A 22,655-nucleotide genomic window follows, 5' to 3' on the forward strand; every position below is an offset into this window, starting at 1 on the left:
CAAGAATACTGGAGCGGGTAGCCATTCCTTTCTCCAGGGGATATCCCCAACCCAGGGACCAAACCCAGGTCTCCTGCATTGCAGGCAGATTCTTTACCATCTAAACCACCAGGGTAACCCAAATGTATTTGGTCTTTCCTAGCACAATGCATTGGAGAAGGCAATGGCACCCCACTCCAGTACTCTTGCCTGGAAAATCCCATGGATAGAGGAGCCTGGTAGGCTGTAGTCCATGGGGTCGCTAAGAGTTGGACACGACTGAGAGACTTCCCTTTCACTTTTCACTTGCATGCATTGGAGAAGGAAATGGCAACCCACTCCAGTGTTCTTGCCTGGAGAATCCCAGGGACAGGGGAGCCTGGTGGGCTGCTGTCTATGGGGTCGCACAGAGTCGGACACGATTGAAGCGACTTAGCAGCAGCAGCAGCAGCAGCACAATGCATACGTGCTCAGTCATATCCAACTCTTTGTGACCCCATGGACTGTAGCCCACCAGGCTCCTCTGTCCATGGGATTCTCCAGGCAAGAATACTGGACTGGGTTTCCATTTTCTATTCCAGGGGATCTTCCTGACCCAGGGATCAAACCTGAGTCTCCTGCATTGCAGTCAGATTCTTTACCACTAGTCACCTGATATACTTGACCTATTTTTCTGAATCAAGGAGTAGGTGTCTGCTTCTTAGCCAAGTGACTGATCCAGGTCATAGTGATCAGTGTTGAACGGAAAATATACTTTTTAAAACCTTGTCCTGGTGATTCCACCAGTTCCAAGAGTGTCTCAAACGTTCAGTATAATTTAAACAATAAAGATATGACAATTACTTGATTCAAACTTACATGTTTTGTTATTTTCTCCTAAAGGAGGGGCAACCCCCTTCATTTATCTCGTGAGCGGTATCGGAAGCTCCATTTGGTGTGGCAACAGCACTGCATCATAGAAGAGATTGCCAGGAGCCAGGAAACTAATCAGATGTTATTTGGATTCAACTGGCAGTTACTGTGAGCTCCAGCTCCACCTGGGAACAATCACGAATGAAGACAGGAATGAAGACTGATTCAAAATTATGGAGACCTTGCTGAAGGCTGAGGAAGGGTTGGAGGGTCTTTTGCTCCATGTCCAGATTCACACACGTCAATAAAATATTCCTTAATGGAGTATTTCTTTCAATTAGCAAACATATGTTTAAAAGGGAAAAAAAAAAAGCAACATAGATTAATCTGGTTTATGTTCCAGAACACTAAAGAATTGCTTCTTCACCCCAAGTGTCTGATTCTGCTAATAGTTCCAGAGAACTCATTTCCCTTCATCGTCTGTCCCATTTCACTCCATCCATCTGAAAAGTGAAGTCACATCAAGCAGTTGGCGAGCATTCTTACATATTAACTCTTCTACAATTTGGTTTTTCCCCCCAAATTTGGTTTAGCTAATGGATCATGGACAAGATTTTAATGATCTGTGATAGTCTCCCTTGCAGCTAAAGAGGAATTCAGAAACCATGTGGTATACTTCAGTTGAGAAAGTTTTCTAAAACGTAAACCTTTTATTAATATGTCTCTCTTAAGGAAATGCCCCTCATGTAACACTTACTGTTTCAGCCAGAAATTAAATTTCTGTATGGAGTTTCCATTTCTACAGCAAATTTCTGCTGGTATGGAAATGCTTTTTTTCCTTGAGGTCAAGTTTCTGTAGACCTCAAGAAGAGTTAGGATAGTGTATTCATTATTTATCCCTGATGTGACAAAGCCTGCAATCCTCACCTCTGATGGTGAGGATTAGCTTTGTTGGGTTTTGAAATTATACTTTCATTTTACAAAGGCAAGTTTCTAAAATGAGTTCACTTATCTCTTGATTGTGGCACCACTGTATTTAAATCAGAAACCTGTTGCAGTTCTGTTTAAACTATCTATAGAATGAGGGTAAAAAAATTCCCCCAATGAGTGGAGCATTGGATATAAATTAGAACAATCAGATTTAAGCCTGTTCTGTAACCTTCTAATGTCTTTGTAAGACAGATCCTTCATTTGTTATCTGTGTGCAAACTTTTCGTAAACTCTGGGTAGATGATGCGTACAACCAACCAAAAAAGCCATGTAATCAGTGGTCTCTGTCCTGTTATATATAACATGCTGTGGTTGCGCCATCTTGTTTATAAATAACAGAGCTCTCCTGAATCTGTGCATAGACTTCTTGGCTTTAACTTTTTATATCAAGAACTTGGAATATAAAACAGAAGGCAGAAGAGAAATTGAGATCTTATATTTTAGCTTCTGTTGTCTCTGGGATAAAGTTAGAAGTTTGAAAGATGCATTCAAAGACTATCTTATTTTGCCTTTGGTGACCATGGTCATATGTGTTTAAATGTTTTCCTACCTTCTTTTTGCTCAGCAAAAGCAAGCAAGTAAAAATATATTTGCAAATTGATGATACACATTTCGGGTTAGGTTTTTTGGTATCTTATGTAATATAAGAAAGTCTGGATTTTTCAATAAGGGATTGGCATGAACAAGTATCAGAATCACAATCATGATTTTCTACTTGAATAATTATCATTCAGAAAATATCAGGAAATATTAATAGATATAACTCTAGTGAACAATTTATAACTAGTGATGGGTGAGGATTAGAAATTTCAGTATTCAGTTTGTCACATTTACCAGTATGATTAAATGATTACATTTCCCTTTATTTCTTATATAATTTGTTGGATGGATTGTCTGGAAAAGTTTGAGCCATTTGCCTGGGAAACAGAAGATGCTCACTTCTGCCCTAATCAGTTGGCCCCAGTTTAGCAAAGATAAACTGCTTTTTCATTTCTAGCCTTTTCCTATCCACTTCATAAATCCTAGAGTTAGGCTCTCAAGCTGCCAGAAGGACTATCCTGCAGTGGCCAGTCAGATCTTTACTGCCAAAGAACCCATTTCCTGTTGAGTTCCATTTCCTGAGGTTGACTCAGATTTTTGCACTGTAGAGGAACTTATGTTCTCAGTGCTGCCCCCAGCCCAGGGGATTTCTAATTATGTTCAAATATCCTCGTTGTCTGCCTTCATCATTGTAAACAATTTAAAAGCTTATGAACTTTACTCTAAAAATGAGCAAAGAGTCACTTTATTTTCTATAGTGTATCATGTGGAGGAACTGGTTCAACAGATTGGCTCCAAGACTGTGTTTTTCTAATGTTTGGTGAGGGGCTGGCAGGAATTTTAATGATGCAGTGAAGAAGAACATATATCTGTATAATTAATTTATTATGTTGGTGTATGGGCTGTGAGTTCACCCTTTAGTGGTCATTTGTCATTTCATAACAACTATGAATTTTGGTTCACTGTGATGATCATCTATATTTAGTGACTGCAACTTGTTTATACCACTGATTCAAATTCCATCCATGATGAAGTTATACAAATAATGCATATATTGATATCTTTTATTGCAAAATGTAAATTTAAAACTTGTATAATGTTATGTGCTTTTTGAAATAAAATATCTTATATGTGTATATTTAAAAAGAAAGAAAGGGACTTCTCATGTTTGGGGATTTGGGTTTGAAGTATAAAAAACTATACCTAGAATGGAGCTCTAGCTAAAAGTTATATTTGTCAGCCCCAACAAACTCTTTAAAACATATAGGCATTTTGTGTAATTGTCTCCAAACTTTTTGACCATATACTCTTTATCAGTAAATAATTTTACCTTCTTTGTTTAGGGGCTTTCTCAACACATACTGACAGACATCATCTTCTTTGGAGAGACTGAAAAGCTTGCAGATTCCACTAGCTTCTTTGGCCCCAGGCAGTGAGGCACAGTAACAATCAGTGAGTCCAGGAATATCCTCGTCCCTTTTTTCACAATGACCAGATTGAGAACACTCAGATTGGCTTCCACAATGCAACTTCATACAGATTTGTGCTTTATTTCTCTAGTCCTCCTTGGCCTATAATAGGAATGTCCCTAACCTAGTAGCAGGTGGACTCAGCCATGGGTCAAGACACCCTGCTTCATGGAGAAACCCTGTTTGTCATTCCCACCACTGATTCGGCCCATGTATAACCCTTCCATTCTTCACCCAGAGTGTCAGCAGCAACTTCTGTGGCGACATGTTTCTCGTAAGAGGTACGAAGTTTTCTTTCATCATCCATTTCAATGAGTTTCTGGCAGCCAGTGGCAGGGAAAGAGATGTTCAGCTTCATTCTGAAGCAGCTGACTACCTCTGAGTCACTAAGACAAAGCTCACCTATTTTTTTAAAAATTAGATGAGCTAACAGAGTCAGATGAACATTAAAGAGATGAACCTAATTTTAAAATGGGCAAAAGATTTGAATAGATTTTTCTCCCCAAAGAAGATGTACATGTAAATTGCCAGTAAGGTCATGAAAAAAGGTGCATTAGTCATTCAGTTCAGCTGCTCAGTCATGTCCAACTCTGTGACCCAATGAACCGCAGCACGCCAGGCCTCCCTGTCCATCACCAAGTCATTAGGGAAACGCAAATCAAAATCACAATGAAGTATTGCTACATACCCACAAGAATGGCTGTCTTTTAAAGATAAAGACAGATAATGTGTTGGTGAGGATGTGGAGAATTGGGACCAAATACAGGCAGTCCTTTGTACAGTAATGAATTACTGCATATATGGTCATGTAAGCTGAAACCATAGAAAGCAATCTTAGTAATCAATGGGTAAGGTACAGTTGTTCTATGGCCTTAAAAATTTTTGGTCAAAACAAACTCTTACTGTCAATAGTAAAAGTATTGGGAAATGAAAATAGTAAAAATAATATTTATGTAGTGCAATGTAATTTATAACATTAGAAACATTGAAAATTAAAGTGTTTTTTTCTAAAACTTACAAGAAAATAACAAGCATGCCTGCCTTCTCTTTGTATAACTTATGATGATACAAAGTGAGCATCTTTTCTAGGCATTGGCAAATTGTCACATTTCTAAGTTTGGATCAGCTTCCAGGGTTTTACCCTTTTGTGTTCCAAAGCCATGAAATACTTCCAAGAGTTCCTTTAGTGTGAAGATTTTTGGTGTTGCTTCCAGAACATTCATCATAACCATATATATATATATATATAAATAAAATATATATTTTGAAGTTTGCCTTCACTAGCTTCTGACACACAGTCTCTCAAGTAGCAGTAGTCTCTCAAATTCCATAGTTAACTACTACTCCTATAACTCCAGTATAACTTATAAAACATCTAGATTTGACTCGAATTTCACTTCCAGCATTATCACTTTAGTCTCTGCTGCGTTTTTACCTTTGTTGGCCATTCCCTGTTTTGGTTGTCCATTTTCATAAACTGTCACACGGATTCATTACTGGGAGACAAGGAGACAACACAACTATATGCTTTGCCCTCCATCACTGAGCTAGACAACAGATTTAATGTCCAATCACCAGCAAACTCTAAAAGAAGTTACAGAATTGGTCACTGATCATTGACACACATCTGTTATTTAATGATTTGTGGATTGAAGAGCTAGCCATGTAATTTGCACTTTATGAAATTACTCAGTTATATACCATCATAAGTGAAATTTGAACTGTTTTGTTGAGGACTAATTTTAATAAAACATGGTAACTGGAAGATCTTGCATGTAGGAACTGCGCAGGCTGAGGATATCTTGCAGTAGAGCAGCAACTTTCCTAAAGCAAAACTACAGGATATAAAAGGATGAGTAGACACATTAATAAAGGAGACTTTAACAAACATCTCACGATCCTAGATAAAGTGGACAAAGAATTAAAAAGAATATAGTAGACCTAAACAACATAATCAGTGTGTTGGTTGGGTCCTACAGTAAGCAGATACTGAGACAGATTTGGGAGCAAAAAAGGTTTAAGTTGTTGCACTAAGCCATTCATTCAGTCACAACTGGGCAAGGCAGTACCCAGAAGTGTCCAAGTAGATCATCTAAATTCCACACATGTTCCTTCCTTAATGCAAGAGCCGCCCTACCTTCTGCTCATCCAGGTCAACTGCCCCTGCCAAAATGGCAACTCCTTGACTCGCTTGCTAGTTGCATGCAGTCCAAAAGACCACAGCCATGGTTTATAGTTTAGAAGGACCCTTGCTGTGTCCCCTGGCAAGAGTGAAACACTGTTAGGGACCAAGACATCTAACTGTGAAGAGCCCAGAATTGCAAGGACAGAAAGAAAGCACAGAATTCTCTAGGGAGTCATTTAAGATGTGAGTTGGAGTGACTGCTTGATTCCCAAATTCTAAGTATTCTTCCTGTTAGAAACACAGCAACATATAAAGGTTTCTGATTCAGTGCATTCCATGTGTTTTATAAATAAGTTAATTTGTATCATTTTTAATATCATTAATTTTAATATTTTCCTTTAGATGTATTTGATATTTACTATGTAGGTAATAAACATATTTTTTCTTTTCTCTTCCAGTATGTATACCTTATTTCTTCTTTTACTAAATGGATGGGAGAATAGAGTGTGGTTACTTAATAACAAGAGTGAAAATTGATCATAAAAAAGCTTTGTAAGTGATACTCAGGGCAATGAGGAAATCACTAATATTGTTTTCATAGATGAAGAATAATGTGATCAGATTTGCAGTAAGAAAGAGCTCTCTGGCTACCCTGTGGAAAAAACAAAAGACACTGCAAAGACTGGAAAGAAGACCGGCTAAGAGCCTCAGCTGAAATAATGTAGATAAGAAGTGATGACCTAAGAAGGAGAGTAGCAATGGAAATGGAGAATAATTGATTTTTAAAAGATAAAATATGTCTGTCTCCATTTAGTGCAATCAAGTGTGATTTTAATAAGCCAATCAATTAAAAAATGCACATATTAAGTCATTTTGAGGATAGACATTTCCTTTAGGGGAAATTCATCTCCAGAAGACACTAAAAAGAATTTTATAATAAATGTTATCAAACTGTTAACAAAAATGACTTGAAACAAATGAACCTATCAGGCTTAGTGTAAAATATAAAATGAAAATAATGCAACTCAATGAATGCAAAACCAGTTACTGGAATTTATTTTCCTACAAACAAGCCTCAGTCAGGGGAGGTCACAAGTTGTTTGTGGCAGCTGCTGGAACTAGTTAGCTAAATTGTAATAGTTGATGTGGTCCTCGATAAACAATATAGATGAACTGAAAAAAGTAAATTATCTCTTGTCGTTGTTTAATCACTATGTCGTGTCTGACTCTTTGCGACCCCGTGGACTATAACATGCCAGGCTCCCCTGTCCTTCACTCATCTCCCAAAGTTTGCTCAAATTCATGTCTGTCGAGTTGGTGATGGTATCTAGCAATCTCACCTTCTGCTGCCCCTTCTCCTTTTGCCTTCGATCTTTCCCAGCATCAGGGTCTTTTCCATCAGTCAGCTCTTCCCATCAGGTGGCCAAAGTGTTGGAGCTTCAGCTTCAGCATCAATCCTTCCAATGAATATTCAGGACTGATTTCCTTAGGATCGACCCGTTTGATTTTGGATTTCAACAGACTCTCAGTCTACTTCAACACAATTCAAAAGCATCAATTCTTTGGTGCTCAGCCTTCTCTATGGTCCAACTCTCAAATCCATACATGACTACTGGAAAAAATATAGCTTTGACTAGATGGACCTTTGTCAGCAAAGTGTTGACTCTGTTTTTTAATATGCTGTCTGAATCTGTCATAGCTTTGCTTCCAAGGAGCAAGTGTCTTAATTTCATGGCTGCAGTCACCATCTGCAGTGATTTTGGAAACCAGGAAAATAAAACCTGCCTCTGCTTCCACTTTTTCCCCTTCTATTTTCCACGAAGTGATGGGACCAGATGCCATGACCTTAGTTTTTTAATGTTGTGTTTTAAGTCAGCTTTTACCCACTAAATTTCTGGAAATTTCACTTGTCATCTGCAGATTTATTTTGTAGAACATTCAATATCCAAGTAAAACCACAAGAAAGATATTTTTAAAGATCATATTTATCATCATCATCACCTGATTTCTAAAAATTATATAAATCCCTATCCACTGGATAGTCAGCTTTGATTAATACGACAAAATCGAAGAGCCTGTTCTATTTCAATACAGCTGGCAGTGGGATACAATGGCCACTAGGGTGCGCTATTAGCATTGCCAGTCAGTTGCTGCTGCTGCTGCTGCTGCTGCTGCTGCTGCTGCTGCTAAGTTCGCTTCAGTCGTGTCCGACTCTGTGCGACCCCATTGACGGCAGCCCACCAGGCTCCCCTGTCCCTGGGATTCTCCAGACAAAACACTGGAGTGGGTTGCCATTTCCTTCTCCAATGCATGAAAGTGAAAAGTGAAAGTGAAGTCGCTCAGTCGTATCCGACTCTTTGCTACCCCATGGACTGTAGCCTAGCAGGCTCCTCCGTCCATGGGATTTGCCAGGCAAGAGTACTGGAGTGGGGCGCCATCGCCTTCTCCTGCCAGTCAGTTATTCTACTTTAAAATCACAGAAAGCCATTCAGCTTTTGGAGCTGCTAATCGCTGAACTAGATTGAAAATCACTCATTTTTCCAGACTGTTGCAGACACAGATCAGGAATCACATCACCTCACCACTTTCTCATTTGAAAATTGTGAGTATCCAATAAAAAGCCTATTGATGAGAGTGAAAGAGGAGAGTGAAAAAGTTGGCTTAAAGCTCAACATTCAGAAAACTAAGATCATGGCATCTGGTCCCATCACTTCATGGGAAATAGATGAGGAAATAGTGGAAACAGTGGCTGACTTTATTTTGGGGGGCTCCAAAATCACTGCAGATGGTAATTGCAGCCATGAAATTAAAAGACGCTTACTCCTTGGAAGGAAAGTTATGACCAACCTAGACAGCATATTCAAAAGCAGAGACATTACTTTGCCAACAAAGGTCTGTCTAATCAAGGCTATGGTTTTTCCAGTGGTCATGTATGGATGTGAGAGTTGGACTGTGAAGAAAGCTGAGTGCCAAAGAATTGATGCTCTTGAACTGTGGTGTTGGAGAAGACTCTTGAAAGTCCCTTGGGCTGCAAGGAGATCCAACCAGTCCTGGGTGTTCTTTGGAAGGACTGATGCTAAAGCTTAAACTCCAATACTTTGGCCACCTCATGAGAAGAGTTGACTCATTGGAAAAGACTCTGATGATGGGAGAGATTGGGGGCAGGAGGAGAAGAGGAAGACAGAGGATGAGATGGCTGGACGGCATCACCGACTCAATGGACATGAGTTTGAGTGAACTCCGGGAGTTAGTGATGGACAGGGAGGCCTGGGGTGCTGCGATTCATGGGATCGCAAAGAGTCGGACTCGACTGAGCGACTTAACTGAACGATGCTTTGTTAATTGATGACCTTGAAACAAAGAGAAAACCTAAAAGACTGAGCAAATACGTAGAGAATTTACTGTTCTAGTAGAACACAATTTGTAAAAAGTTAGATTTTAACATTTAGTGGTTTGTTGTTTTGTATTCCATAAAAGTTAGGCATAAATCAGAAGTCGATCAAGAAATAACTATGATTAGAATTACTTTTGTAATTGCAAATTAACTTTTAGTTTCTTTTCTAACTTTACTAATTTCAATCAATGAGTGTCAGTCTTCCCTAATATTATGGTCTATTTTAATGATCACCAAACACCAAACACCAACAGGTTAAAAGACAGTAGACTAATATATCCAAAACTGAGATTACTTTGCCTACCTATCCCCCCTCCCCTGCCATTTTTTTCTTACTGGTTCCTTTTTCTTTGAAATTTCTTTAATCAGAAATAACCCCTCACAGCAAAATAAAGGATGAAGTTTTCAAAAATGCAAACAGTTGAAGAAGTGTATTTAATGTGAATGTATTTGTCAAAATGAGCATGCTGCTGAAATTGGCTTAAAGAGGTCAAGCTCTCAGAGGACCCTCCCAAATTTGGCCTGCTGCCTATAGTTTACTGACCCCTGTTCTAGAGCATCTTTGTAGCCTACATAATATACCTCTAATAGTTATTATGGTGCATTGTAATAGGATTTGCATATTTGCTAATGCACTCTGAAACTCTTAAGGACAAAGACTGTTTATTCATATGTGTTTTTCCAATGCATAGCAGAGCAGTTGGCATTGATTGGCTTTTAAAATTTTTTGTTTAGTGGATTAAGTAACATTCAAATAGTAACTGGTTAGATTGACGACAAATTTAGAAAACAGGATTGTTTGCTGGTTTGTGGAAATGCTTGAGCACCAGTCCACTACTAGCTTCACATTTCAAAAGACCATGGAGAGTTTTTAAAAACAGCTTTATTGAGATCTACTGTCAGTGCCTTGGGCCTCTGTATCCTTGGGTGCTGCATATATGGATTCAACCAACCATGGATTGAAAATTTCAGAAAGTTCCAAAAGCAAAATTTGAATTTTCTGCATGCCATACAACTGTTCAAATAGTATTTATATTCTGTTAGGTATTATAAGTAATCTAGAGATAATTTAAAGTATATGGGAGGGTTATATGCAAGTGCTATGATGTTTGCTTTTCTTCTTCCATTTTATTGAAATATAATTGACACACAGCACTACACAAGTTTAAGATGCACAGCATAATGATTTGGCTTACTTACACCATGAAAGGATTATCACTAGTTTAATGAACACCCATCATCACATATAGATACAAAACAGAAAAAAAAAATTTCTTTGTGATGGGAACTCTTAGGATTTACCCCCTTAACAACTTTCATATATAATGCACAGCCTAAAAGACAAGAAAGCAAAAAAAAAACATTTTTAAAAAGCAGTGTTAATTATATTTATCATGTTGTACATTGCATCTCTAGAACTTATTTATCTTATAAATGGAAGTTTGTATTTTTTGACTGCCTTCATTTTCCCCTCCCCACCATCTTGCTTCTGGTAACCACAAATTGATCTCTATGATTTTGTTTGAAATATAATTTATCTACAACACTGTTAGTTCCAACTATGCCATTTTATATAAAGGACTTGAGTATCCTTGGATTTGGGTATCTGCAAGGAGGACCTACAGGAGGGATCCCCTACAGGAGGGGGGTGGTCTGGAACCAATTCTCCAGGAATACCAAGAGATGACTGTAATTCACATGCCATACAATCTACTCATTTAAAGTGTACAATTATGAGATTTTAAAAAATTGAAACATAATGTATATATTATTAGTTTCAGGTATACAACATGAGGAGCTTCCCTGGTGGCTCAGACAGTAAAGAATCCGCTTGCAATGCAGGAGACCAGGGTTCGATCCCTGGGTCAGGAAGATCCCTTGGCGAAGAGAATGGCAACCCACTCCAGTATTCTTGCCTGAAGAATCCCATGGACAGAAGAACCTGTGTACCTCTGTCCACGGGGTTGCAAAGAGTAGGACACAATTAAGTGACTAAGCATGCATGCATGCATACAATATGAGATTTATTTTAGAAGAGAGTGGGAAAGCAAAAGGTATGTGGTCTCTTTTCCTTGAATTGCACACTGGTTCACTGTGGTATTGTACAAATAATGTAAATAACTAGACTTATTTCCTGTTTAGATTTAGAGGAAGCTTAAAAAGTAGTAAATCAGTGGATATTTAAATATGGGTAGAGGAAGCCACAAATGAAGGGAAAGAATAAAGTATGTTATTTATTCTGTGCAGGAGAAAAGAAGCTGTGTTGAAAGAGGTTTTATGTTCTTTGGGGACCTCAGTATAAATCTGAACTTTGCTCATTATCCTAGAATACACTCTAAGGCTGATCCTAGAATCAGAGACTCATTGTTTCAGGCTCAGATATCCAGAGCACACATCTCTAGATTTGAGTCGTTCTTTTCTGCCATATTTTTGTCATTCTTACTATATTATTTGGGCTTCCCAGGTGGCATTCGTGGTAAAGAACCCACCTGCATGATGAATTGCCCCCAAAACTTAGTGCTTAAAACAACAGCAAACATTTATTGTATCACATCCTTTCTGTGGGTCTGGATTTTGGGTGTGGCTTAGTTGAGTGGTTCTGGCTGAAGTATCTCACAGAGGGGTAATCAAAATGCCAGCTAAGCCTGCCGTCATCTGAAGGCTTGGCTGGGTCTGGAGGATCTGTTTCCAAGAACAGTTCACTAAGATGGTTGGCAAATTGGTGCTGATTATTGGTGTAATGCCTGAGTTCCTTGCCAGATAGCGAGCTGCTCCAAGTGGCTGCTTAAGAGTCCTCATATTAGAGCACTGGGTTTCCTCTAAGTGAATGATCCAAGAGAGCATAAAGTGGAAGTTGCAAAGTAAGTCAGAAAGAGAAATATAAATACCATATACTGATGCATATATATGGAATCTGGAAAGATGGTACTGATGAATTTATCTTCAGGGTAGTAATGGGGAAACAGACATAGAGCACAGACCTATGGACCCCAGGGGAGAGGAGGGAAGGAGAGAATGAGATCCATGGAGAGGGTAACAAGGAAACTTACAATACCACATGTTAAATAGATAGCCAATGGGAACTTGGCATACGCCTCAGGGAACCCAAACAGGGGCTCTGTGACAATCTAGAAGAGTGGGATGGGGCAGGAGAAGGAAGGGAAGTTCAGGATAGAGGGGACATGGGTGTTCTTATGGCTGATTCTTGTTGATGTATGACAGAAACCATAAAATTCTATAAAGCAAAATCCTTCAATTAAAAAAATAAAGTGGCAAAAAAAAAAAGTGGAAGCTGCTAAGTATTTCATGACCTAGACCTGGAATTCAGAGACGGCAATGGCACCTCATTCCAGTACTCTTGCCTGGAAAATCCCATGGACGGAGGAGCCTGGTAGGCTGCAGTCCATGGGGTTGCGAAGAGTCGGACACGACTGAGCGACTTCACTTTCACTTTTCACTTTCATGCATTGGAGAAGGAAATGGCAACCCACTCCAGTGTTCTTGCCTAGAGAATCCCAGGGATGAGGGAGCCTGGTGGGCTGCTGTCCATGGGGTCGCACAGAGTCGGACACGACTGCAGCGACTTGGCAGCAGCAGCAGCAGCAGACCTGGAATTTACACAATTTCTGAAAAACCCCATCGGTTAAATGAGGCAGCCCAATTCAGTATGGGAGAGACTATACAATGGTAAAGATACCAGGAGGCATTGATCATTGGGGGCCATCTTAGAAGCTGGCTACCACATTTCTTTATTTTGTAATATATATATGAGATACATGTATCTCAAAAGGAGATTCCTGAGTTCTTGTACCAGCTCTTGAATAATATATTATCTTGCCATTTATCCTAACTGAACAAATATCTCTTGGGACATACCAATAATTCTCAAATGGAAAAGACCAAGGAAAAAAAAAGAGGCCTGGGAAGCCGTTTTCCTTGGGAATTCCTATTCCTGTGGCATTAACTCTCACTATAATATATACTCTCAGTATAATAGTATTGTTATACTTCCTAGTCTGCTATATGGTGCTGGTGCTCAGTTGAGTCTGGCTCCTTGCGACCCCTTGGACTGTAGCCTGCCAGGCTCCTCGGTCCATGGAATTCTCCAAGCAAGAACACTGGAGCAGGTTGCCATTTCCTACTCCAGGGGATCTTCCAGACCCAGAGATCGAACCCTCATCTCTTGTGTCTCCTGCATTGGCAGGTTGATTCTTTACCACTGCACCACCTGGGAAGCTCCACTCTGAAATATACTGTTGTCTTATTCTCAAGAAATTTATCATACAGCATTTCCTTTTCACTGCACCTTTTTTTTCCTCTTCAACTCTTTAGATACAGCTGCTGGACTGCTTTCTCACAGACTTTTCTATTTTTCTTATCCTTCATGGATTTGCAAATGAGAGTTGGTCATAAGATATCAGAAGAATAATCATCATTCCAACGTTTGGAGAACCCAGCTGTCTCTACTAACTCATTCAAAAAAAAACAATAGTTCTATGAATAAATTCACTAAAACCCTTATCTATGATAGCAGAGATTATATCTGGGTAGCTTGAAGAGGACAGACTATATTTGCTAAGTGAGTGAAAAATATTCTCTTCAAATGGAGAATAGCTATTTGAAATCCTGCTATCCATAATTTCAATGAAGCTGGACTTTGTTTTCCCCTATAAACATCTTTAAAATTAAAGAAAATTATTTACAGAAACACTGATCCTTTCCAATTCAAATTACTTGCCCTGACAATACCCTGAAGTGAACTATATTCTGTGAGACAAAGTAACGGAAAAAGCAACTTGTGGTTTCAATCAGTGGAAAGAAAACAATTTGGCAACTTCTTAAAGTTTGAATAGAACAAGAGAGCTGCATCATCAATTGCCTTTAATGTACATTTTGTCCTGCTTTTTATCCAAGGATCTAGACATGACAGAAGTGCCTGCTGTTTTTCAAAGAATGTCGAGAAGCTGTGGCATTTCCTGAACAGAAACAGATTCAATAATAGTTATGAGACTGAATATAGGATTCATATTTAACCATTATATATTCTTAATCAACTTTAATCATAAGGCCACTTGAGGAAATAAAAAAATTTAAAGTAAAATGAAGCTAAGAATTCATCACAATCTTTTCAGTCCATGGGATTTCAGACTCCCGGGAATGACTGTGATTATTAAGTAAAAACAGCACTGGACACGGGAGTTTATGAGATTGGAGTTTGGTTCTTCCACTAATTAGTTTTATAGTTCTAGGAAAGCTGTTAACCTCTTTGAGCTTTTTCTTCTGTAAGTTGGTGCGTAAGGATGGCAGAGGGGTTTTATCATAAGGTTTCCTCTTTACCAAAGAGCTTGATACACCAAAGACAAATTAGCCCACACAGCCTCCCTCTTTGCTCCGCCCTTCTCGCTTTTCTTTTAAAGTCTTAGTGGGACTCCCGCAGTGTCGCCCAGAAGCCCATACTGGACACCTCACGGGGGTGGGGGTGGGGGTGGGGGGCTCATTGAACACTTCACTGGGGGTGTTTCCCAAAAAGGAAGTGAAATCTTGTTCTTCATGAATGTGAAAACCGTAAGGATACGCCGGTCTCCAGGCTGACTCCTTTCTGGCGGTCTCGGTCTCCTTTCTTCCTTACACTTTTAGGCCTGTTCCCAGTACACACCGGTGAATAGCTTCATGTTAGGCTGTTCTGGGGACAGAGCCAATTTGCCAGATCCTGGCACCGAGGTTTCTGAGGAGGTGGCAAGGCAGGGCCTCAAGATTTGGGGCCCTTCGCGACCGAACTCCTCGGCGTATGTAAATTCGTATCGTGACAAAGCATTTCCGATCTTCCTCCGAAAAGACCAATCCTGGCGTCATAACTGTGTCTCTATAACCAAGATAACTGCTGAGCTAGGACGTCGCCACTATGCGCCAACCACCAGTCTCAGAAGCCCTACTTCGCTGCTCGGGACGAGCGGGCAGTTGCGGCTGCCGCTGGAACTACAAGAACCAGAATTCCCGCGCGCACGCGCGCTGCCATTGTGATGCTCCTTTCCCGGTAACTCGCCCTCTCAGGCAAACCTGAAGATAGCGGCAATTCTCCGGTGGGGGGCGGAGACGCTCTTTGCCTGACTCTCCGCCCCTTTCGTGATAGGCAATGGGACCAGCCAACCGACTTGGCGGGCTTGGGACGCGCTCTCCAATCAGCACCTGTGGCGGAGAGGTGGGCGTGCGCACTGGCAGGGCAGGTGGGCTAGGCTGTGCTGGGTTGCGAAGGGGGAGAATAACGTCGGGTCGGGTCAGCGGGCGCTGCAGTAGTCGCCGCAGCGGCGATGGGAGCGGTGGGGACCAGGCGGCGGCGGCGGCGGCAGGAGGAGGAGCAGAGGCTGGCACAACTACAGCGGCTGGGGGCGGCCAGCAGCAGCAGTAACAGCAGCAGCCGCCGCCGCCGCCAGTAAACGCGGACGGTACCCAAGGGGACTACCCAGCCGACCGGCCCTCGAAGCCGCGCTCCGGTCCCGCCGCGGTTGGCGGCGGGGGATGGGCAGGCGGCGGCCGTCCCGCCTGCTGAGGGTTGACCGCTGCAGGTCCCGGCTCTGAGCTGGACCCGAGCCCTCCTTCCGAAATCCCTGCGACCGCCACGGCCCAGGTAGGACACACCCCCCGCGACCCCCACAGGACGCCGCTGGGGGAGCCCCGCCCTCTCTCGGTCCTGACCCCCTCCTCCGGCCGCACCCCTCGCCCAGTGACGGACCGTGGTGTAGAGGGGAGGGAAACCGGAGACTCCTCGGTCGCTACCCACGCCCTGGGCTTGTGCCAGACTCAGTCACTCCAACTCGGAGACCGTCTGCTTCTCCCCGGTTTCTCCGGAGGGTTGTGCCCCGTATCCCCAGAGGCTTTTGGTGTCTTCACTGAACTTGGAGGGTCACAAAGCTTCGTTCTGTTTCTTTCTCTGTGGGTGACCCACATACCACTTGTATTCATGCTGCTTCGGGTACCAGGACTGAACACAGAGGATTCTCAGGATATACTAAACACTTCTTTCCCACCCCGCTCTCCCAGATCTAATAGAAGAGGGCACGGGACTATAGAATCTGTTTGTTGTGTAGTAACGACCGTGGAAGCCATGACTTTCTGATACTTAGGGTGCGAGGTAGACCTGAGGGATTTGCTCCTCATTTGCTTTGACTAAGATGGTGTTGACACCCTGGAATGTTGCAGGAAGGACAAAAGACTCCACACATACTTACTATCAAATCAGAAGTAAATAACCCAGTGGGATGCCAGGATACTTTATCCACAGTGAACTTAATTTTGTTTCAGTCGTGGCTGCCTTAGAGGTATAAATGACATTGAGTTGTACTTTGCTTTGAATTAAAGTTGATAGGTGGCAGCAATCCGGTATTACTCTTCTCATCCTTCACTTTAGAAATTGTTCTTTTTTTGAACATTAAAGAGGGCAATTTTATAATAACCTATGTATTATGTAAAGATGCTTTGGTATTAAGTAAAAATTAAGTTTTTAACACATATGTGAGGATCATGATATTATGAATGTGCACCTGCACACACACGGAGGATCCACTCAGTGTATTTTGTTACAGTGTTTGGTTCTGATCCATTAATAACAGTTGCATTGATTTCTAAATACTGATTTGCTAAGCTAGACCACAGAGATGTATTTGCTGTTTTCTTTTGGCTGAATGGAATAGAGTAACCTTCATTTGTCAGGGAAAGGATGATGGGCGACTTATTTTAAAGCTGAATGCTTTTTTTTTAATAAAGCAGTAATCATGACAAATCTTGAAGAATTTATCTCAACTCTAAAATTTTTTCAGATAACAAGTGTGTGGACTTGGATGATGTTTTGTGCTCTTTTGAAGTTGAAAACATACTGAAAGGAGTGTCTAATTTAGAAGCTTATGTTTTCCAGGTGATACATTTTTGTCTAGGCACTAAAAGGGATGTTTGAAGCATGGTTATAAAAGAAAGTTTTTGTAGTAACTTTTCCTTTATGTTACAAAATGATTTTTCTTTTTTTAGTTTTAGACACATAAAAGAAATTGAAGTCCCTAGCATCATTAATTTGTAATATTAAGTTTAAATAAATTTGATATTCAGTAGGAGAAGGAAATGGCAACCCACTCCAGTGTTCTTGCCTGGAGAATCCCAGGCACGGAGAAGCCTGTTGGGCTGCTGTCTATGGGGTCACACAGAGTCGGACAGGACTGAAGCGACTTAGCAGCAGCAGCAGCAGCAGGAGGCTAAGAATAGTGTATCTTATACTATAGTTGATACATAATATAGGAAATTCTTTATTGTACTATATATAACTTCAGGTTTTTGTGTCTTTTTTTGACTTCCTTTTAAATACTTATTATTTTAATGCCTCAGGAAATCTTCATGAGATTAAGGCTCATTTGCTTTAGTGAAGCGAGTATAATACAAAAAACTTTTGAGGGTATTTTACATTAAAAAAAAATGCACCAAAATGTGACAGTGCTAGATTGTGGTTTTCTCATTGTAAATAAATATTACAGAGCTAAGTATGCTATGACATGGAATTTAACTTTGGTGGTGATGGGGGGAGCAGGCAATTCTTTATACGTTTTGTATCTTAAAGTAATGATGATTTGCTTCAATTCAGGACAGACTGAGCTGGAACCACCCAACTAAGATACTCTCAGATTCCTAATCCTCATGATAAATGTTTGTTGTCTGAAAAAACAAAAAATAGTATAAAACAAGAGAAAATGTTTGAGCATTACTGAACTAGTGACAGATGAATTGATTAGCAAATGAAAAAGCATTTGAGAACTAATGGACAGTATAGCGTCCTTTCCCATTTAAAAAAATCTCCAATAGAAAAATTCTTTTATAAATATGTGGCATTCTTTACAGTTTGAGTGCATGTTACTCAAAATTACTAGAGTCATATGTTTCTTTCTTTGCTATTTTTGAGGTTTTTGAGAAACATTCAAAATATAGCTGGAACTGTATCAGTTTATTTGGTAAGTATTTAATATGGCAGGACATTTTTAATATTTATAGGTTTTGAAATATGAAATTAAATGTTTATCCTGTTTTACTTCATCGTCATTTTGTTGTTGTTGTTATTCAGTATATTGTAAACAATAGTTCTGATGGTGGTAGATTTTCCCCCCTCAGGCTTCAGTGAATAGACTCTATTTAAAAAAACTTTTTTTTTTTCTTTTATAGCTTTTGTGCTGTAAATATTCAGTGCTTTTAGGTTAAATATCATATTTCCATATTTGATAAAAGAGCTTTCAGGTCTGTATGAAAAAAGTTTGGGATTTTAGAGCTGAATTTTGAGCATAATTACGACACATATAACCACTCACAAGTTTCCTCAATATCTTGTGATCCTTGGTTGTAAGTTTAAAATATAGATTGAAATTATATTTTTTACATAACATCAACATCAGTTTTGTCAGAAAATTTCTTTTAAACAAGTGATTTTTAAGCAGACTTCTTGGTATATTTTCATTTATGGTATATGACTAAGTTAAGCATAATGATTCTTATCTGTGTGGTTAATATTTTAAGTGTTCTTAGTATTAATTGAGTCATAATACATGTCAAGTTTTGTTAGCATTTGGATTTTTTCTGTGATTTTTTTTTCTTTAACATTTGTATATAAGATCCTTGGTGTTTGGAATGTTGATAGCTGCTTTTTATTGTATTAAGCTATTGAATTTCACTTCAGTTAGAGTAGATTTTCCCAAGGTAAAAAATTAAGTGTTCTTTGAAAAGAACCTCAATACTCTGTAATGTCCTACATGGGAAAAGATTCTAAAAAGTGGATATATGTATAATTGAGTCACTTTGCTATTCACCTGAAGATAGGGCAACATTGCACATCAGCTGTGTTGTTTAGTCGCTCAATTATGTCCGACTCTTCGCAACTGCAAGGACTATAGCTTGCCAGGCTTCTTCGTTCATGGGATTTCCCAGGCAATAATACTGGCGTGGGTTGCCATTTCCTTCTCCAGGGGCTCTTCTCGATCCCAGGATGGAATCTAACTATATGCCAGTAAAAATTAAAAAAGAAGAAAAAAGCAACTGGGTTGTTGTGGTGTCTTCTGACAAATGGGAGGTAATAGCTTTGTAGCTCCCTTTGTTAAGCTGTCAAGATTTAACCTAACCATGTTTAAGAATCATTATTATATATTATACATATATACATGTATATATTAGATATTTATTTTAGAGAATTTGCATCTATTGAAAATAAAAATCAGTATTTTTTAATGTTTGTGTTAGAAAACTTATTTGCTGTTATGTCTGTTTTTACTGAAATGCTTTTATCATCATTTTTATACTTTAATTTTTTTTTTTTATCTTTCTGAAGTTCCATGTAATTGCCTTTTTAAAAAAAATGATTTTGCGTTGTTTCTCTGATCTTGTTTGAGCCATGTGATCATCTAAATACTGTATTTTGCTAATATTGGTCTAACATTTAGTTTTCCATGTGTACTGTGTGTTATGGATTAATTTTGGAAAGCCCTGCCCTCAACTTTTTTCCTTGAATCTGCTAGGTGCCTCATTTTCTAAAATTTCTCAGAAAAAGTTTTATCAGTATTTTTCAGTGACTAATGCAGAGATGAGAGGAGGAAAATAGAGGGGGAAATGAATAACTAAAGAGAAAAATATGAGCCTTGCTTCTCGTGAAATTTGATTTGAAAACATCATCTGGAAGCTAAATTGTATGGTAAGTAGTAAGCTAGATTAGGACTTCATTTCTGCTGGACTTGTCTAGCACTTAAAATATTCAACACGTCCAAGACCAAAGTCAGCCCTGTTTTAACTTCTTTAATTATATAGATGAAGGTGGCACTATTTATTCAATCACCCAGTTTGAAACATCTCATTAATTTTTTTTTTTTCCCCACTGATTCTACCTGCACAAACCCTCTCCCTTTCATTTCTACTGCTACCACCTTAATTTAGCCTCTCTGATCTTCAGTATCTCTCCTTAGAACTATTGCAGTTCAGTTCAGTCACTCACTTGTGTCCGACTCTTTGTGACCCATGGACTGTAGCACGCCAGGCTTTCCTGTCCATCACCAGCTCCAGGAGCTCACTCAAACTCATATCCATCGAGTCGGTGATGCCATCCAACCATCTCGTCCTCTGTTGTCCCCGTCTCCTCCCACCTTCAATCTTTCCCAGCATCAGGGTCTTTTCCAGTGAGTCAGTTCTTTGCATCAGGTGGCCAAAGTATTGGAGTTTCAGCTTCAACCTCAGTCCTTCCAATGAATATTCAGGACTGATTTCCTTTAGGATGAACTGGTTGGATCTCCTTGCAGTCCAAGGGACTCTCAAGAGTCTTCTCCAACACCACAGTTCAAAAGCATCAATTCTTTGGTGCTCAGCTTTCTTTATGGTCCAACTCTCACATCCATACATGACTACTGGAAAAACCATAGCTTTGACTAGATGGACCTTTGTCAGCAAAGTCACGTCTCTGCTTTTTAATACGCTGTCTAGGTTTGTCATAGGTTTTCTTCCAAGAAGCAAGTGTCTTAATTTCATGGTTGCAGTCACTACCTGCAGTGATTTTGGAGCCCAAGAAAATTAAGTCTTTCACTGTTTCCATTGTTTCCCCATCTATTTGCCATGAAATGATGGGACTGGATGCCATGATCTTAGTTTCCTGAATGTTGAGTTTTAAGCCAGGTTTTTCACTCTCCTCTTTCTCTTTCATCAAGAGGCTCTTTACTTCTTCACTTTCTGCCATAAGGGTGGTGTCATCTGCATATCTGAGGTTATTGGTATTTCTTTCAGCAATATTTAAATATTTGTTAAATATCTCCTATGTTTCTGTGGTAGGGGTTAGAGATTCAGCACGGAACAAGACAGAAATTATCTCACTTTTAGAATTTGCAGTACAATTGGAAGAGACAATCGTAGAATAAGGAATTACAAGTGTTCCAAGAATCGTGAAGGGAAAATGCAGACTGCCACGTAAACGTATTAACTGACAGACCTACAGTCTGGGAAGTGGTTCAGGAAAGTCTTCTATTTTATCAACCGCAGTTTATTCTGCATAGTCTACCAGTTGCAGAGGTTAGTGGATATTTTATAGCTATGAGCAGTTAAATGATTTAAAATAAATGTTTTAAAATGAAGAGATTTAATACAAATTAAATGTTCATACAACTTCTGAAACAGCTTTGGACAAATCCTTTCCGGACACCAGAACACTTTGAAAACTTTTGCCCTGAAGAGGCCACCCCCTCCCTCCAATGTGAGTTTCAACTTTGGGTTTTCCCAGGTCTCAATTGCTTAAGTACTGACAGAATTCCTATGTTATGTTTCACACTCTTTGAACATCAGAAGTTAGGAGTAGGCACTTTCAGTAGGAGGGTGTGTATGGTTACAAGAAAGAGGTCTTAACAGGTAGGTAGAGTCTCTCTGTAGCCAGAATCCAGCAGCTTATAGGTGAGATATTAAATGTACAAGTAACTAGGATATAGTTTGAATATTTTTGTAAGTTTTAAAATATATAAATTCATTTGTAAATCAGAAAAAATATCCCTTATCATATGCTGGCTCCTAATTTTTGGTTTATAAAATAAGGTTAGTATAGCCACAAACTTCAGTGCTTACTAAATGAATGAAACTGTTAATTTTGCATCAAGATGAGATCTGAATCCTTTCTCATCCCTGTGAGAACATGTCATAGGACCTTAGATTAATTAACCTCTCTGCCTCAGTACACACACATACACACACATATATATACACATATATAGTTTTGCTATTTTTAAGAAGTTAATATACTTTGATTATAATGAAGATCACTACAGAAAAGGTTATTGGATTTTTTTTGCTATTTTTAAAAAGAAGTTAATATACTTTAAATTTAATTATAATGAAGATCACTACAGAAAAGGTTCTTTATTGATTTTTTTTTTAGTGGGAGGATCATAGACAATGCATTGTTTGGTTGGTCTGGTTACAGTAGATTTTACCCAAGGAATGGTCTCGTTGAGTGTTTTCCTTACAATCTGGTTATGTAAGTTACACTGTACTTTCTATAAGGGAAGAATTCGTTTATGTGTTGTTAGTATCAGTAGCCAGGGAGAGGAGAACTAGGTTGTTGACACTTTTATTCTGTTGTAGGTAATTGTAACCATAACTGACTTGTAAAGCTTCTCTTCACTTTTAATAGATATTTTGCTTTATTGAATATATGAGCCCAGGGAGAGTCCATATTGCTGGAAGTATAATTTATCTCTTGTGAAAATTTAGAAGGAACAGTTGAAGTGTGAGTGGTGACTAAATTTTCTTTCTCTTTTGCAAT

The 22,655-nt window shown here is 39.3% G+C and overlaps 2 protein-coding genes and 1 pseudogene across 13 annotated transcripts in view; 2 read left to right on the forward strand and 1 right to left on the reverse strand.

The window, feature by feature from the left end:
* The window catches only part of UBR1 (ubiquitin protein ligase E3 component n-recognin 1), a 160,235-nt gene extending 156,720 nt beyond the window's left edge, over positions 1 to 3,515 (forward strand). For both annotated transcript variants that reach the window (XM_006066177.4, XM_044925139.2), the window contains one exon: positions 862 to 3,515. In XM_006066177.4, coding sequence (XP_006066239.1) covers positions 862 to 1,003 — 142 coding nt within the window. In that variant the 3' untranslated portion in view covers positions 1,004 to 3,515. The remainder of the gene's footprint in view (positions 1 to 861) is intronic.
* Positions 3,516 to 3,674: 159 nt separating this feature from the next.
* LOC112577811 lies at positions 3,675 to 4,188 on the reverse strand (annotated as a pseudogene).
* An 11,379-nt stretch (positions 4,189 to 15,567) lies between these two features.
* Positions 15,568 to 22,655, forward strand: part of TTBK2 (tau tubulin kinase 2) — a 145,376-nt gene continuing 138,288 nt past the window's right edge. For 2 of the 11 annotated variants that reach the window (XM_006066178.4, XM_044925157.2), the window contains exons 1-2: positions 15,569 to 15,974; positions 19,926 to 20,057. The gene's annotated coding sequence lies outside the window, so the exon portion shown is untranslated. Of the gene's footprint in view, positions 15,975 to 18,287; positions 18,337 to 19,338; positions 19,443 to 19,925; positions 20,058 to 21,039; positions 21,597 to 22,655 lie in introns of those variants that run through there. The other 9 variants (XM_044925155.2, XM_025295825.3, XM_044925153.2 and 6 more) reach the window with 9 other exon arrangements.

This window comes from Bubalus bubalis, chromosome 11 (assembly GCF_019923935.1).
Source record: "Bubalus bubalis isolate 160015118507 breed Murrah chromosome 11, NDDB_SH_1, whole genome shotgun sequence".
Taxonomy (NCBI): Eukaryota; Metazoa; Chordata; class Mammalia; order Artiodactyla; family Bovidae; genus Bubalus; species Bubalus bubalis.